This window comes from Rhineura floridana, chromosome 4 (genome assembly GCF_030035675.1).
Source record: "Rhineura floridana isolate rRhiFlo1 chromosome 4, rRhiFlo1.hap2, whole genome shotgun sequence".
Lineage (NCBI taxonomy): Eukaryota > Metazoa > Chordata > Lepidosauria > Squamata > Rhineuridae > Rhineura > Rhineura floridana.
In genome coordinates this window covers 19241537-19258001 of record NC_084483.1, presented here as the reverse complement: position 1 = coordinate 19258001, position 16465 = coordinate 19241537, and the positions used below count along the sequence as shown (strand labels likewise).

Genomic DNA, 16465 nt, shown 5'->3' with positions numbered 1-16465 from the left:
TGTCAATGCAGCTGACAAAAGAAGTTCATAATTAGGAAGATGCAGTTTGCATTGACCTAGATTTTCAACAAAGACCTTGCATAGGTTTTAATTTCGAACCATTTGATCTCTAGTCTTGCAAAGGAAGGCCTTATTGCTATTAGTCCTGTGTATGCTTTATGTTTAGAGAATACTATTATGATGCCAAACAACTGTTGTAAATGGGCATAATGAAGCCACCTGAAAAATGTGAACATGTTTCATACAATGAAAACCTAGCCTCACACCAGCATCTTAAATACTCAGCTTTCAGACAAAAATGACAATTTCAGGAAATCTTAATGTATCCAAGTTGCAAACATAGTTTCCTTATTACATTTACACCTCGATCTTGAACAGCACTTTTAACTTCAGTGTAACATGTCCCCTCCATTATATGAGATGCCCCTTTCCACAGCCATTCAGCAAGTATGTGTCCAGCAGCATCCTAGCTGTGGACAGATCCTGCATGCACTCTGAGCCAGAAAAACTTGTGCACTCAGCTTGGGCTGACCCACTGGATGCGTTTCTGGGTGCTGTGGAACCCTTCTGATTGTCACCCTGCAGCCAGCTATGTAGAAAGGTGCCAGGACGAGTGGTTGCCGGTCTCACTGCATATTTGGTCACTTCAGTTAAATTGACAAGGAGAGCCCTCCATAACCAGTTCTCAAACACTTTAGCCAGAGATTAAGAGAATGCCCTATCATTCTAATTAGAACACTATAGGGATCCAAGTGAAATACCTACGGCATTTTGATACCACTTGGGAAAAGGCGTTTTTTAAAAAAATCAATCTAATTGTATTATTTTTTGGCTCCCCCTCCCCACTAACTCAGAAGTAGACATGAAAGGGGAAAAGGCATATTTATCAACTCACTTTTCAAGGGAGCATTAACTTGCATCAAGGTTGCACACAAGATGGAAATACTATCAGGTTTGGGGTTAACCATGAGGTACACACACAAGTACAAATTATGTAAAGGAGGGGAAGACACACCAAAAGAATCCATAATAACACGGTGGCATGTAGATGGGGCAGAGGAAACTAGATGGTAGGGGGAAATGGAATAGATAGGTTACTTCCTGGTGCACAATGGGAAATTACTTTTCAGTATCCCCAGATACTGGGGATATCATGGAAGAGAGAGCTGCCCATAGATATTAATGGAGAAATAAAATAATTTAATACAGCTGGGATTGGGCACAGATGTGTCTACCCAATCAAAAACAAGAACAAAATTCAAAGAAGGGGAAAAAAACCAAATAGAGAGATAAAAAGTCTAAAACACCCCCATGAGAACTGTACATGCTCAGTGAGCACAGAATGCAGACCGACTGTTGGGGCAGGGTGGAGGAAAGCCATGGGGTGTGTGTGATGAAATGAAGAGGCTGGAATCTCAAACAGAAGCACTCCACACAACAACATTTTGTTGCAGGGCCACACTTGTCTTAGTCTAATTTATACACCAGTGTACCTTTTTCTTCCCCTTTGTTTTCTTGATTAGCTTTCTCTACTTCAGGAGTCTGTGGTTTCTCTTCCTTCATGGTCTCCTCTTGGGTTATCGAAGTCTCTGAACAGGAAGAAACATTATGGAGAACATAGACTGTAATAAATGCAAAAATCCTGAAGTCCTCATTTACACTGGGAGCATTCTTTTCATCTGGCATGTCATTCATTCTAATGAATCCAATAGATCCATCAATTAAATGTGCCTTACATCTTGAACCTTGACTGTACTTACATCCTGAACATATCCTGTGAAAGTAAGCCCCATTCAAATTTGGGAAATGTTTGCAGTGCAACGTCTTCCAGTTCCTTGTTTAATTAGAATGAGCAATATTTCAGCAGAAAAAGATTTAAACATGTGCTGAGGTTCAAGGTAACTAGAACATAATTTGATATGTGATAAAAAATAGTATGCTAGGCAGCCCTGTAGCCAGCCTTCCTTGTTAGGTGAGGCAGCCATATTTCTAGATGGGACATTTGAGAGGGAGAGAAACATAGCGCCAACCAGTTTCCCACCCCTACTGGTGAAGAGGATGTGAGGGCCAGGACAAGGGAAGGAAAAGGCAGTGCCCTTCCCCCTCACTCCTCCATCCAGAGAGTATGTTAACTTACATGAATGAAGTTTAATCTGTTGAATTGTATTACCCTTTTTTGAGAGATTCCCCCAAAATACCAGACTCAAAAGCTTGACTTTGCCTATAGCTGCAGTCCTTTTTCATCTGTGGTCTGTCTTTGTGTTCTGATTCTTCATGAACTGAACTACTTTGGTCATGACAGTGAGCTCCTGAGCTTGGTTTTGATGCTGCATTACGCATTTCAGTTTCAGATTCCACACAAAAAACAAATTTGTCCATACTACAAGTGTAGGAAAGGGCAGAGAGAAAATAAATACTTCAGGGTGTATTTGTTAACTCCTCCCTGAGAGTCCCTCCTTCTAGTCTTGTTCTTGACCTTTAGATTTTCCTTCCTGTTAGACAATCAAGGGAAAAGTTTTAAACTGGTTTCTATATAAAGGACTAATTAAAGCAATTGGAAACTAATTATGGAAAGCAGTTGGATTTGTTTTACTGGTTTCTGGGTTGGTTTTTCTGTCCAGAAACCCTGAAAAGACCTCATGCTGAGCTGCACATATTGGGAAAATCAGAAATGAGGTCTGAGTTACAGCCTAAGTGCTCAGCCAGCTAGCTAACTGTAGTGTGCACAGCTAGCTAACTGTGGTGTACACAACAGTATTTCTATTCCTCTAGGACTGTTTTCATACTTTGCCATCAAGTACTCATGAAAAAGAAAAAATTTTTAGCCACTATGGTGGTGACTATAGCGAGTGCTTTAAAAGAGTAAATGTATTTATTATTTTATTTATTTATTTATTTCATTTTTAAACCGCCCATAGCTACTAGCTCTCTGGGAGGTGTACAAAAACAGAGTTAAAATACAATGTTACAGTAAAATCCATTTCAAATAACAGGAGAATTTAAAACATTCACATAAACATTAAACATTAGCCATTAACATTAACATTAAAATGCCTGGGAGTATAGCCATGTCTTAACCTGGCGCCTAAAAGAAAATACCGAAGGCGCCAGGCGTATCTCCTCTGGTAAGCTGTTCCACAATTCAGGGGCCACCACAGAAAAGGCCCTAGATCTAGTAGTAATCCTCCAGGCATCTTGATGAGTTGGTACCCGGAGGAGGGCCTTAGATACTGAATGAAGTGGATGGGTAGGTTCATAGCAGGAGAGGCGTTCCACAAGGTACTGCGGTCCCACACCGTGTAAGGCTTTATAGGTCAAAACCAACACCTTGAATCTGGCTCGGAAACAAACAGGTAGCCAGTACAAACGGGCCAGGTTAGGTGTTATATGCGCAGACTGATTGGTCCTCGTCAGCAGCCTGGCTGCCGCGTTTTGCACTAGCTGTAGTTTCCGAACTGTCTTCAAGGGCAGCCCTACGCAGAGCGCATTACAGTAATCCAATCTAGAGGTTACCAGAGCATGAACAACTGAGGCGAGATCGTCACTGTCCAGATAGGGGCGTAGTTGGGCGACTAAGCGAAGATGGTAAAATGCATTCCATGCCACCGAGGTCACTTGAGCCTCAAGCGACAAGGAAGGGTCAAAAAGGACACCCAAACTACGAACCTGTTCCTTCAAGGGGAGTGTAACCCCATCTAGAACAGGTCGAACATCCACCATCTGGGCAGAAAAAGACTTATGGTTGCCATTTTCTTCAGATCACTTTAAGTTATCTCTTTATTTCACTTTTTAGAAATAAGCACTAAATTCTGATCTACTCATAATAATAACTGCAGAATAAACAAACCCCTACTTCTTACTGCAGGCAAACAAACATACTTCTTTACAGTTGGCTGGTAGAGAACACGACTGAAATTGAAACTGAAACTGAAAATCAGAGCAAAGGAAAGTCCAAGGGGTAGAGTCTAACTCCAGCCCATGATACGAAGTGTCAGCTCTACACTGCGTCAGCAGTGCCAGTGGGGGGCTGGAAATTCCTGGGTGGTTGGCAGGGAAGCAAAGTCCTTAGCCGGCAGTCTGGTCTTAAATCTGCCAGGTCTAGGAGGAGGGGAGCTGATAAGGGCCAGGCTTGTCCGAAGCGTACTTGCCGAGTCAGGAGTCCAGAAGTGAGGTCAGTAGAGGTCCGGGATCAAGTGCCAAGGGCTCAGTCCGAAAGAGGGTGCCAGGAAACTAGGAACACACAAGCCACACCTGACGTTGCAGTCAGCAACAAGCTGCAGCCAAGGTGTGCCTTATAAAGAGCAAGGTTGACAGCAGGTGTGAGTCTTCAGCGTTTGGGCCTTAAGGAGACAGGCCTGCCTCTCTTCTGCCTGACCTTCTGCTGTCTACGTTCTGCAGGTGAGGGGGGAGTATCCTGTTCACTATCTGTGTCTGGCTGCAGGGCCTCTGCTGTCCCTGGGGTGCTCTGCAGCTGAGGGGGAGAAGGAGCTGGATTCTCAGGAGGCTCCTCCATGTCTCCTGCTGCTCCTGGGTCTGCTGCTGTTACTCCCGAGTCGTCCTCATCTGAGGAGTCCTCTGACGGGTCCATGACACCATCCCCCACCCCACGACCAACTCTCCGCCTCCCACCGGGGCCCGGCTTATCCGGGTAGCACTGGTGGAAGCGCCGGACCAGACGAGGGGCATGCACCTGCATCGCCTCTTCCCACGAACGTTCCTCAGGGCCGTACCCCTGCCAGTCTATGAGGTACTGGAGGCGGCCACGATGCCTCCGGGAGTCCAGGATCTGTGCCACTTCGAATTCCTCTTCCCCGTTGACTTGTATCAGCGGTGGGGGCGGCGGTTTACTACTCAAGGGGTGAGGTGGGAGAGCGGGAGTCAGCAGTGATCTATGGAAGACAGGGTGAATGCGGAAGGAGGCAGGGAGTTGGAGCCGGAACGCCACCGGGTTAATTTGCTGGGTGATACGGAAGGGACCTACGTTCCGAGCCTCCAGCTTGTGAGATGGCCGTTGCGAACGCAGGAATTTGGTCGAGAGCCATACCCGGTCCCCTACCTTCAGCGGCGGGCCTGGTTGGCGGTGGCGATCAGCAAAGCGCTTATATGCGTCCTTGGCCTGCTCCAGCTGCTCCTTCAGGACTGCCTGCAGGGCTTGCAACTCCTGCAGCATGACATCCGCAGCGGGGACCGGTGACGGGGGTCGCACTGAGGGGAAGAATCGGGGGTGGTAGCCGTAGGAGGCAAAGAGCGGGGTCTGGCGCGTGGAGGCATGCACGGAGTTATTATATGCGAACTCCGCCAGTGGTAACAGATCCACCCAATTGTCCTGTTGGAAGCAGGTGTAACACCGCAGGTATTGTTCGACGGTGGCGTTGGTACGTTCTGTTTGTCCATCTGATTGAGGGTGGTGGGCGGAGGACAAGTGGATCTCGACGTGCAGGGCCCGAAACAGGGCCTGCCAGAACCGGGCGGTGAACTGGGCTCCTCGGTCAGAGATCAGGTGGTCGGGGAGGCCGTGCAACCGGAAAACCTGGGTCAAAAACAGTTGCGCAGTTTCTGGGGCAGAGAGTAGTCCGGCACAGGGGAGGAAATGGGCCATCTTGGTGAACAGGTCTACGACTACGAGGATGATGGTCATTCCCCGGGAGGCTGGTAAGTCCGTGATAAAATCCAGGGAGACCGAGCGCCAGGGCCCTGGGGGGGTAGGCAGTGGGAGCAGGAGCCCCGGGGGCTTGCCAGGGTGGCTCTTGGCTCGCTGGCAGGTATCACAGGCCGCTACATAGTCCTTGACGTCCACTTGGACCTGGGGCCACCAGAAATCCCGTAGGACCAGATGGAGGATTTTATACATTCCAAAATGCCCTGCAGGCTGGCTCTCATGGCAGAGGTGGAGCACCTCTCCCCGCAGAGCTCCCGGGGGAACGTACAACCGGTTCCGGTGGTACAAGAGGCCCTGATGCAAGGAAAAGGGGCTGTCCCGGGCGGCCGTCCCGGACTGGAGCTCTCGCTGCTGGGCTAGGGCATAGGGGTCCTTTTGCTGCTGCTCCTGCACCCGGTCCAGGGGGGGTTGTGGTTGGTGTGTAGCGGCAAAGTTCTCTGGGCGGAGGATTGGGCGAAGGGAGCGATCGACCTGCTCGGCTCGATATTCCGGCTTGCGAGAGAGCACGTCTGCTAGGGTGTTTCGGCAGCCAGGGAGGTAGGTGACCATGAACTGGAACCGGGAGAAAAACAGGGACCACCGGATCTGGCGTTGGTTCAGCCGTCGGGCGCTTTGCAGGTGCTCCAGGTTTCGGTGGGCCGTTCGTACCTGGACCAGATGGCGTGCCCCTTCCAGGAGATGACGCCAGGTCTCGAAAGCTACTTTGATGGCCAGTAACTCCTTCTCCCAAATGGTGTAGTTCTGTTCCGAAGTGTTGAGTTTCCGGGAATGGAATGCACAGGGGAGCAGGGACTGCTTGCTCCCCACCAGCTGAAGTAGGGCCGCTGCCACTGCCTTATCAGATGCATCGGCCTCCACTATGTAAGGTCGGGTAGGGTCGGGTTGCTGGAGGATGGGTTCAGATGTAAAGGCGTGTTGGAGGCGCCGGAAGGCCTGTTGAGCGGCCTCCGTCCAAACAAACTTCTCTTTGCCTCGAAGCAGGTCTGAGATGGGCGTGGTGAGTTCGGAGAAGTGGGAGATGAACCGGCGGTAATAGTTGGCGAAGCCCAAGAAGCGCTGCACATCTTTGGGGCTTCGCGGAGCTGCCCAGTGGAGGATGGTCTCAATTTTGGCGGGGTCCATCTGGATACCCGAGGGCGAGATCCGATGGCCTAGGAAATCCACGGTCGTGAGGTCAAAGGCGCATTTTTCGAGCTTGGCGAAGAGGCGGTGCTCCCGCAGGCGCTGCAGCACCGCTCGAACGTGCTCCTTATGTTCCAAGGGGTTCCGCGAGTAGATCAGGATGTCATCCAAGTCGATCACCAGGAAACGGTCTAGGAGGTCCCGGAAGATGTCATTCATGAAGTGCTGGAAGACGGCAGGAGCGTTGCACAAGCCAAACGGCATCACGGTGTACTCAAAGTGCCCATAACGGGTGCGGAAGCCCATCTTCCACTCATCGCCCTCCCGCATACGCACCAGGTTGTAGGGCCCTCGCAGGTCTAGTTTGGTGAAAATACGAGCACCCCGCAGCCGCTCTAACAGTTCTGGGATCAGGGGCAAAGGGTAGTGATTCCGAACTATAATCTGGTTGAGGGCGCGGTAGTCATTGCACAGCCGGAGTTCCCCACATTTCTTTTTGACAAAGAGGACAGGGGCGGCTGCAGGGGACGTGGAAGGGCGAATGAACCCTCGGCGCAGGTTCTTGTCTAGGAACTCTCTGAGGGCTGCCAGTTTGGGTTCTGACAGGGAGTAAAGCCGGCCCACGGGAATCTTAGTTCCGGGGAGCAGATCAATGGGACAGTCGTAAGGACGATGGGGCGGCAACTGGTCTGCCTCTTGCTTCCCAAACACATCCGCGAACTCCCGGTACTGCTCCGGTAAGGCCTCGAGCGCGGAGCTTGCCTCCCGGGTCATCAGGATGTGCTCCTTTGGCCTCCAGCAGGTGGCTTGGCAATAGGGGGATCCGAGGCTCAGCCGGCCCGTGGACCACTGGATGATGGTCGTGCCACTGGAGCCACGCCAGGCCCAGCACGAACGGGAAGTGGGGTGCGGCAGCCAGGTAGAACTGGAGGCTTTCCTGGTGCTCCCCCAGGGCCACGTCAAGCGGCACTGTCTCCTGTACTACAGGGCCCGAGGCGAGAAGCCGGCCATCAATAGTCTCCACCAGGAGGGGGCGGCGAATGGGTTGACTAGGAACCCGGTGGAGCTTGGCAAAGGACACGTCCATAAAATTGCTGGTGGATCCCGAGTCCAGCATGGCGGGTACTTGTAGGGTCCCCCTTCCGGGGACTGTCAGTGCGATCAACACGGTCAGATGCTTGGGCGGTGAGGAACTGAGGTGGCAGGCCCCTTGAACCACGAGGTTGCCCCGGCTCAGGGGCCTGTGAAGGCCAGGGCATGGACGTTTCCTGAGGCAGGGGCTGTGGGTCGTTTCGCGGAACACTGGGCTGCAAAATGTCCCAGGGCCCCGCAATATAGGCAGAGGCCCTGTTGCCGGCGTCAGCCGCTTTTCAGCCGCAGAGAGATGTAGCCGAGCCCCTCCCAGCTGCATCGGTTCTGCCGGGGGTGTAGGGTCCTTGCCGACGGGCTCCGAGGGCCCAGCCACTGGGGCTGATGCTCTGTAGCCTGGCCGGGGTCGGTTGGCAGCACGCCTGCTTTCCAGCCTCCCGTCAATCTGGAGACACAGGCGTATGAGGGCGTGCAGGGTTCCAGGGCGCTCCACCCTAGCTAGCTCATCCAGAAGCTCATCCGACAACCCCTCCTGAAATTGGTCCATGAGAGCTGCTTCATTCCAGCCCAGGTTTTGTTGTAATAAACGAAAGTCTGTTACATATTCTCCCAAGGGGCGTCGGCCTTGCCGCAGCCGGCGTATGCGGCGGTTGGCTGTAGCTGATTGGACTGGGTCCTCGAACATAGCCTTCAGTTCTCTGGTGAAGGCGGCTAGGTCGTTGATCACGGGGCTCCGCTCGAAGAGTAGGGGCGTGGCCCATCTAGCTGCGGCCCCGGTGCACAAGTTAATCAAGAATCCCACCCGGGTCTTATCATCTGGGAAGGCCTCTGGTCGCAACTCCATGAAGAGCTGGGCCTGGGCCAAGAAGGCTGGGAGCTGGTCGGAAGCCCCAGTAAATTTATCTGGGAGAGTCACAGGGCACTTAGCTCTCCCTGTAGGGAGAGGGGGTGGGGCTGCTGCTAGCTGGGTTTGCAAGCCTTGGACAGCCAACAACAGCTGGTCTACTTGTGAGCGCAGGAGCAAGTTTTCCTGCTGGAGTTGCTCCATGGTCAGCACTTCCCCCACTCCCTCGTTTGCCTGCTTTGTTTTGGCTGACTGCAAACTGTCAGCTCTACACTGCGTCAGCAGTGCCGGTGGGGGGCTGGAAATTCCTGGGTGGTTGGCAGGGAAGCAAAGTCCTTAGCCGGCAGTCTGGTCATAAATCTGCCAGGTCTAGGAGGAGGGGAGCTGATAAGGGCCAGGCTTGTCCGAAGCGTACTTGCCAAGTCAGGAGTCCAGAAGTGAGGTCAGTAGAGGTCCGGGATCAAGTGCCAAGGGGTCAGTCTGAAAGAGGGTGCCAGGAAACTAAGAACACACAAGCCACGCCTGACGTTGCAGTCAGCAACAAGCTGCAGCCAAGGTGTGCCTTATAAAGAGCAAGGTTGACAGCAGGTGTGAGTCCTCAGCGTTTGGGCCTTAAGGAGACAGGCCTGCCTCTCTTCTGCCTGACCTTCTGCTGTCTACGTTCTGCAGGTGAGGGGGGAGTATCCTGTTCACTGTCTGTGTCTGGCTGCAGGGCCTCTGCTGTATCTGGGGTGCTCTGCAGCTGAGGGGGAGAAGGAGCTGGATTCTCACGAGGCTTCTCCATGTCTCCTTCTGAGTCTGCTGCTCCTGGGTCTGCTGCTTTTACTCCCGAGTCGTCCTCATCTGAGGAGTCCTCTGACGGGGCCATGACACAAAGTACTAATATTTAACTCTTCAAGGGTTGTGTACTATATGGGCTGTTTTTCAGAATCACTTAAGTAATAATGAAGTGGTTGTGATTATGAAAAAGTCACCCTCCATCAGGGGCAGTCTTGTGTGAGCAGACTTTGGGGGGGCTCTTCTAGATTAGCCTTTTGTTGTGCACTCGCACTGCCTTATTAACTGAATTTTTCAGACGGTCCTATTCTTAAATTGCTCCTGTTCTTAAAACAAGCTGTCATTCTTTAAATGCAGGTTGTCATTGTCTGGCAAGCCACAAATTGAAACGAAGATGATTTCCCAAAAAAATCCGAGGGGGGGAGCACAGCTCAGGGAGGGCAGTGCCCCCATTTCCTCCCTCGCCATGGGCCAAATAATTTTGAACAAATCAGGATCAACATCCACAGGTTTAGCAAGAGGAATACAACAACTTTCAAGTCACGCAATTAGGACTGGGTGTCATCTGGAATATAACAATTATTATTTCTCAGTGGTGGCTTAGCACCCGTCGGGACGGGTGTGACGGCGAGGCAGTGGAGGAGTGCTGTGGAGGTGGGCGCTGTGGGGAGAGACCAGAGTTGGTGTGGCCGGCCCCCTGTGGTGGCTGGAGAGTGGTTGGAGAGTGTGGTGAGGAGTGGCCCGGTGGCGGTAGGAAGGGTGCCGTGGAGAAGCGGTCCAGCAGCTGTGAGAGAGCCGCGGGGGATGACCGAGCCAAGAGAACATCAAGCCAATGGCAGTTGGGGAGCAGCGGTGAGAGCGCCGCGAGAAACAGCCGACGGCGGTGGCGGCGGCGGCGGAGTTGTGGAAGCGCCACCGAGGAGTGACCCAAGGAGTGGGGCCGCCGAGGAGGAGCAGCCCAGCAGCGATGGCGGTGGCGGCAACGAGAGAACGCCACCGAGGAGTGGCCCAGTGACGGCGAGAGATCGCCGAAGAGGAGCGGCCCAGCGGCAATGAGAGAGCGCCGCGGAAAAACGGCCCACGGCGGCGGGAAAACGTGGATGACGACTGGGGCCAGAGAGGCCGTGGGAGGTGCCAGACCGGCGGCAGTTAGGAGGTGCTGTGGGGGGGCGGCTGGCATTTGGGTGTGGCCTGCCTCCCTGCCCGGGTGCAGGACAGTGGGCCCAGTGATAGTGGGGGCACTGTGGGATGAGGTTGAGGTGTGGGCGTGGCCCTGGGCCATTGAGGGTGATCTTGTGAAGGCATTTTGGCTTGGCGGGCCTGGACCTGCGCCTCCCAGCAGCAGTGGTTGATCTGCCGCCGGATTGCTATTGCCTGCCGGCCCTCTGGGGCTTGTGTGAGGGGAAGTTGAGGGAAGGAGAGCCGCCAGTGCACTCGACTGGAGCGCCTGGTGGAATGGAGTTGCGAGGGGAGGGGTTAATTTATTTTATTTATTTATTTAGTTGCATTTCTAAACCAGCCTATAGCTAGCAGCTCCCAGGGCGGTGTACAACATGATAAAACCACAATATTTAAAATACAGCAAGTGTGTATTGCACAAACAATATAAAACATTATATAAACAAAGTAAAAGAAAACTAGAAATAAAATAAATAAGATTAAAAAGCATAAAATACATTAAAATGCCTGGGTGAAGAGGTGGGTTTTTACCTGGCGCCGGAAAGATGACAGGGAAGGCGCCAGGCGTATCTCATCTGGGAGGGCATTCCATAATTCGGGGGCCACCACCAAAAAGGCCCTAGATCTTGTTACTGTTCTCCGGGCCTCTGTATGGGTTGGGACCCGGAGAAGGGCCTTAGACGTCGAGCGGAGTGAACGGGTAGGAACATAGTTTTAGAATTCTGTGTGGGCCGTTAGGGCTGGGTGATTCTGTTGAGGCCTGGATGGGAGGGGGCTATGTGCATAGCAGAGAGAGTTCCGGTGGGGAGGATGGGAGGCCACGACATTCACAGGCTAGGCGGCAGATGCCGGAAAGGTGCTAGGGGCAGGCCAGGCCAGTTTCGGGGAACAAGAGATAGATGCATAATATCCATCCCCTGTTCCAGGCCTGCTCATGACCTGAAGATAACTGGGGGATCTACAGCTCCAACCAATCTTCAACTGCTGTTGTGTAATGCCAGGTCTGTGGTACAGAAAACATCTCTCATCCATGACATGATCATGGATGAGAACGCAAACCTGATATGCATTACGGAGACATGGCTGGACGAGGCCTCAGCTCCTGTGCTTGGGGCCATGTGTCCAGCCGGTTTCCAGTACGCGCAGCAGCCGAGGATTGGTAGGCGGGGAGGGGGAGTGGCAGTTATCTATAGGGGGTCCTTGATTTTTGCCACACCCCCTCTCCACGAGACCAAGTTTGTTGATTGCATGTACTGGAGGTTGGGCCCTAAGGGCAGTTTAGGGATTCTTCTTGTGTACCGCCCACCCCGCTGCACAGCTGACTCCCTGACCGAGGTGCTGGAGGTTATCTCGGCTGTGCGGGTTCTCTCCCCCAACCTTTTGGTTCTGGGGGATTTTAACCTGCATGCCGAGACGGATCTCATAGGAGCCCCTTGGGATTTCATGGAAACCATGACTTCCTGGGAACTGCACCTTAGTAATTGTGGGCCCACCCATGTAGCTGGTCATGCTCTCGACCTTGTATTTGTCTCTGGAGGGGGTGGTAGTGCTCTGAAAATCGGGGCTATTTCTTCGAACCCCGTGTCATGGTCAGATCACTATCTGGTGAAAATGGACCTCTTATTGCCACACACCCTCCGCAGGGGACAGGGACCGATTCGGATGGTCCGCCCCAGAAGCCTGATGGAGCCAATTGGATTCCTGAATGCACTGGGAGATTTGGAGCTGTCTGAAGGCCGCCCGGTCGAAACCTTGGTGACAGAGTGGAATAGGGAGCTCACCGGGGCAATAGACCGGGTGGCTCCGAAACGTCCTCTCCCCCTGAATAGAATTCAGACCGCACCATGGTATACACCACGGTTGCGGGGTTTGAGGCAGGAGGTGAGACGGCTAGAACGCCGGTGGCGGAAGTCTTGCTCCGAGGACGATCGGACACTGGTTAGAGCAGCAATAGCAGCCTACCAAGTGGCAACAAAGGCAGCAAAGAAGGGCTTCTTTGCTGCCTCTATTGCATCCGCAGAATGTTGTCCCAGGAGGTTGTTCCAAGTGGTCCGAAGCCTGGTCGGTCCAGCTGCCCAGGAACCCATGGAGCACTCTAAAGCCTCCTGTGACGCATTTGCAAAACATTTTGCTGATAAAATCGATTGCCTGAAGAGCGTAATTCCGCATGCCATGGACACAGGAAGCGGGCCAGAGGCGACCAGTTGCGATCCGGTCCGGTGGGATCGGTTTCAGCCTCTTCCCTCTGAGGAAGTGGACAAGGTGCTCTCTACTGTGAGACCGACCACTTGTTTGTTTGACCCTTGCCCCACGTGGCTCATTGTGGGCTGCAAAGAGAGACTGAGCGAAGGGATCATGGCGGTGGTAAATGCTTCCTTGGAAGAGGGTGCATTGCCATCCGCCCTCAAGGAGGCGGTAATAAAGCCCATCTTGAAAAAACCCTCCTTGGATCCCCAAGATTTAAACAACTTTCGCCCAGTCTCCAATTTACCATTCTTGGGCAAGGTGATCGAACGTGTGGTGGCCAAACAGCTACAGACACACTTGGAGGAAACAGATTACTTAGATCAATTCCAATCGGGCTTCAGGACTGGATATGGAACTGAAACAGCCTTGATCGCTCTGGTGGATGATTTAAAGAGGGCGTTGGATAGGGGAGAACACTCCTTCCTCGTCCTCCTGGATCTCTCAGCGGCTTTTGATACCGTTGACCACGGTATCCTCCTGGATCGCCTGGAGGGAATGGGAATTGGGGGCACTGTTTTACGGTGGTTCCGTTCCTATCTCTCTGACAGGCACCAGAGGGTGGCATTGGGAGAGGAGGTTTCAGACCCTTGGCCTCTCAATTGTGGTGTGCCACAGGGTTCTATCCTCTCTCCCATGCTGTTTAACATCTATGTAAAGCCGCTGGGAGCTATCATCAGGAGATTTGGGTTGCAGTGTCACCAATATGCGGATGACACTCAGCTCTATCTCTCATTTAAGTTCTCACCGGAGTTGGCTGTGGAGATTTCCAAGTGCCTGGAGTCTGTAAGTGAATGGATGGGAGGAAACAGGCTGAAACTGAACCCTGACAAGACCGAGGTACTGCTTGTGGGAGATAAGAGAAGGATAGGAGATATTGACCTGACACTGAAAGGGGTTAGATTGCCCCTGAAGGACCAGGTTCGCAGCCTCGGGGTCATTCTTGACTCCCAGCTGTCCATGGAGGCTCAGGTGTCAGCGGTGAGCCGGGCAGCTTGGTATCAATTACGTCTGATACAGAGGCTGCGACCCTACCTTCCGGTCCATCTGCTCCCACGGGTGGTGCATGCCCTGGTCTCCTCTCGCTTAGACTACTGTAATGCGCTCTACGTGGGGATACCCTTGAAGACGGTCCGGAAATTACAACTGGTACAGAATGCGGCGGCACGGTTGATTAAAAACAGCCACCGCCGGGATCATATCACCCCAGTGCTGGAAGATCTGCACTGGCTACCAGTTGTGTACCGAGCCCAATTCAAGGTGTTGGTGTTAACCTTTAAAGCCCTATACGGTGTCGGTCCAGTTTATCTAAAGGAGCGCCTCCAGCATCACCAAATATGCCGCCTGACGAGATGTGCCTCACAAGACCTTCTCTCAGTCCCACCAGTTAAGACAGCTAGGCTGGTGCGGACCAGAGAGAGGGCATTCTCAGTTGTGGCCTCCACCCTCTGGAACTCTCTGCCATATGACCTTCGCCATGCCCCCTCCCTGGTAGGTTTCCGCCAAGGATTGAAAACTTGGTTGTTTCAGCGGGCATACAAGTCTCCTAGATAATTTTAGTTTACAGTGTATAGATGTAGGTTGGTGGATTATAATTGTTTTATATGTTAAAACTGTATTATATGTTGTATTTTTAATTATGTATGCCGCCTAGAGTGGCCGTTCATTTGGCCAGATAGGCGGCCTAAAAATAAAATTTTATTATTATTATTATTATTATTATTATTATTATTATTATTATTATTATTATTATTATTATTATTATTATTATTATTATTATTATCTCTCTTTAGGTGCCAGGCAAAAACTCCTCTTCTCCCAAGCATTCGGCTCTCAATTATTTGGAGGGTTTGTAGAGGATTTTTGAAGTTGCAGCCTCTTTTAGGGGGTAGGTTGTTCCATTATCTTATCCACGTATTGTGTTTTTTAAAACTTTTTATTTGTAGGTTAGTTTTATATATGTTTTAATCTTTTTATTGTATATCGCTTTGGGTTCATTTTTATGAAGAAAAGCGATTAATAAATATCTATATCTATATATCTATATCTATATATCTATATCTATATCTATATCTATCTATCTATCTATCTATCTATCTATATCTATATCTATATCTATATCTATATCTATATCTATATCTATATCTATATCTATATCTATCTATCTATCTCTATCTCTATCTCTATCTATCTATCTATCTATCTATCTATCTATCTATATTTCCTGTTCTCATTCTGTATCTAGTAATAGTTGATTGGTTTCTTTTAGTTTTTATTTATGATTATCCATTTTAAAAAATATTTTCCATCCTTTCTTGTTCATGTTCATAAAGTACAGAAAGTACCTTCTGCTTCCATGTAAGAGACTTGAGAATCTGTCTGAGTATTCATTTCAGCCTCTGTGGAATCATCTGGAAGTCCTGTTGACATCAAAGATTGGAAAATTATACCAATATGATACTCATGGGCACATACAATTTAAAAAAACACTAATGAAAATATAGATGTTTGATTGAAACCATGCCACTTATCACTTATCAAAACTTGTGTAATTTCTGTTGTTATTGAAAATAAAGAACAAACTGAATGAGTTACAGCTTCAACCAGCTATCAAAAAATCTAAAATTCTACAGTAAGAAATTCCTATTAAGTAGTAATGAATGAGTGACAATCATGTTGTATTTAAAAAAAATAAAGCGACAAGACTTAATAAGATCACATTATGACCTTGGATCAATATTGTTATAACAAGTGAACTGGAAGGCCCGCTTCTTTTTTGCTTAGAGATTATGCTACTCAAAGTGAATGGTTTGCACTAGCTATTCATTGACATTTATAGATGTTTCCCTCAAGCATCAATAACCATGTGAGGAAAAAGTTGACTTATAACTAAGCGAACTTATGTGGTCCCATCTGATTAATTATTAGGATTCTAGGGAGAAATTTGATCAAAAACATACCATCAGCTTGATCTTGTTCATGAGGCATGGGGTTATGTTCTTGACTAGCTTTGGCATCTTGGGAAGAATCTTAACAGAAAAACAAAAATAAAACTGAAATGGATTCTCCGTAGATTTTCTGTTGAACAAGCTTTATATGGAGCTTTTGATAGATCCAAAGATCTCTCTCTTTAACACACACACACATACACAGAGCCTTCCCTCTGCCACTCAGTCTCATATACACAAAACCTTCCCCCCTCACACAAAAACACACACACACAGGAGCTCACACTTCCCATCAAACTCAGCACATGGGATGTCTCAACCTCCCCTCCTGGTGCATTAAAACCCCATCATGCCTCCCTGCTAATTGATTATGGGAACCACTATGGAGCATGCAGATTGGCATGTTCTTTAGGGCTTCTCAGTAATACATGAATCACTGACATCCCAGTCCTAAGTATTTATTCTTGGAAGCCCAGTTGTGCTTTACAGAAAACTTTTAAGACTGCAACATTAAAGCAAAAATGTAAATATACACATAGATTCATGTGTATTTTTATTTAAATCAAAATCCAGATAAGCATTATTAAGGGGTAAACAATGGAC

At 50.1% G+C, this 16465-nt stretch overlaps 1 protein-coding gene across 2 annotated transcripts in view; it reads right to left on the bottom strand.

The window, feature by feature from the left end:
* LOC133382924 (ADP-ribose glycohydrolase MACROD2-like) overlaps window positions 1–15940 on the bottom strand; it is a 110130-nt gene extending 94190 nt beyond the window's left edge. For both annotated transcript variants that reach the window (XM_061622595.1, XM_061622594.1), the window contains exons 1-3: window positions 15875–15940; window positions 15260–15334; window positions 1494–1589 (exon numbers count right to left, since the gene is read on the bottom strand). In XM_061622595.1, the coding sequence (XP_061478579.1) occupies window positions 1494–1589; window positions 15260–15334; window positions 15875–15902 (199 nt within the window). In that variant the 5' untranslated portion in view covers window positions 15903–15940. The remainder of the gene's footprint in view (window positions 1–1493; window positions 1590–15259; window positions 15335–15874) is intronic.
* Window positions 15941–16465: the final 525 nt, after the last annotated feature.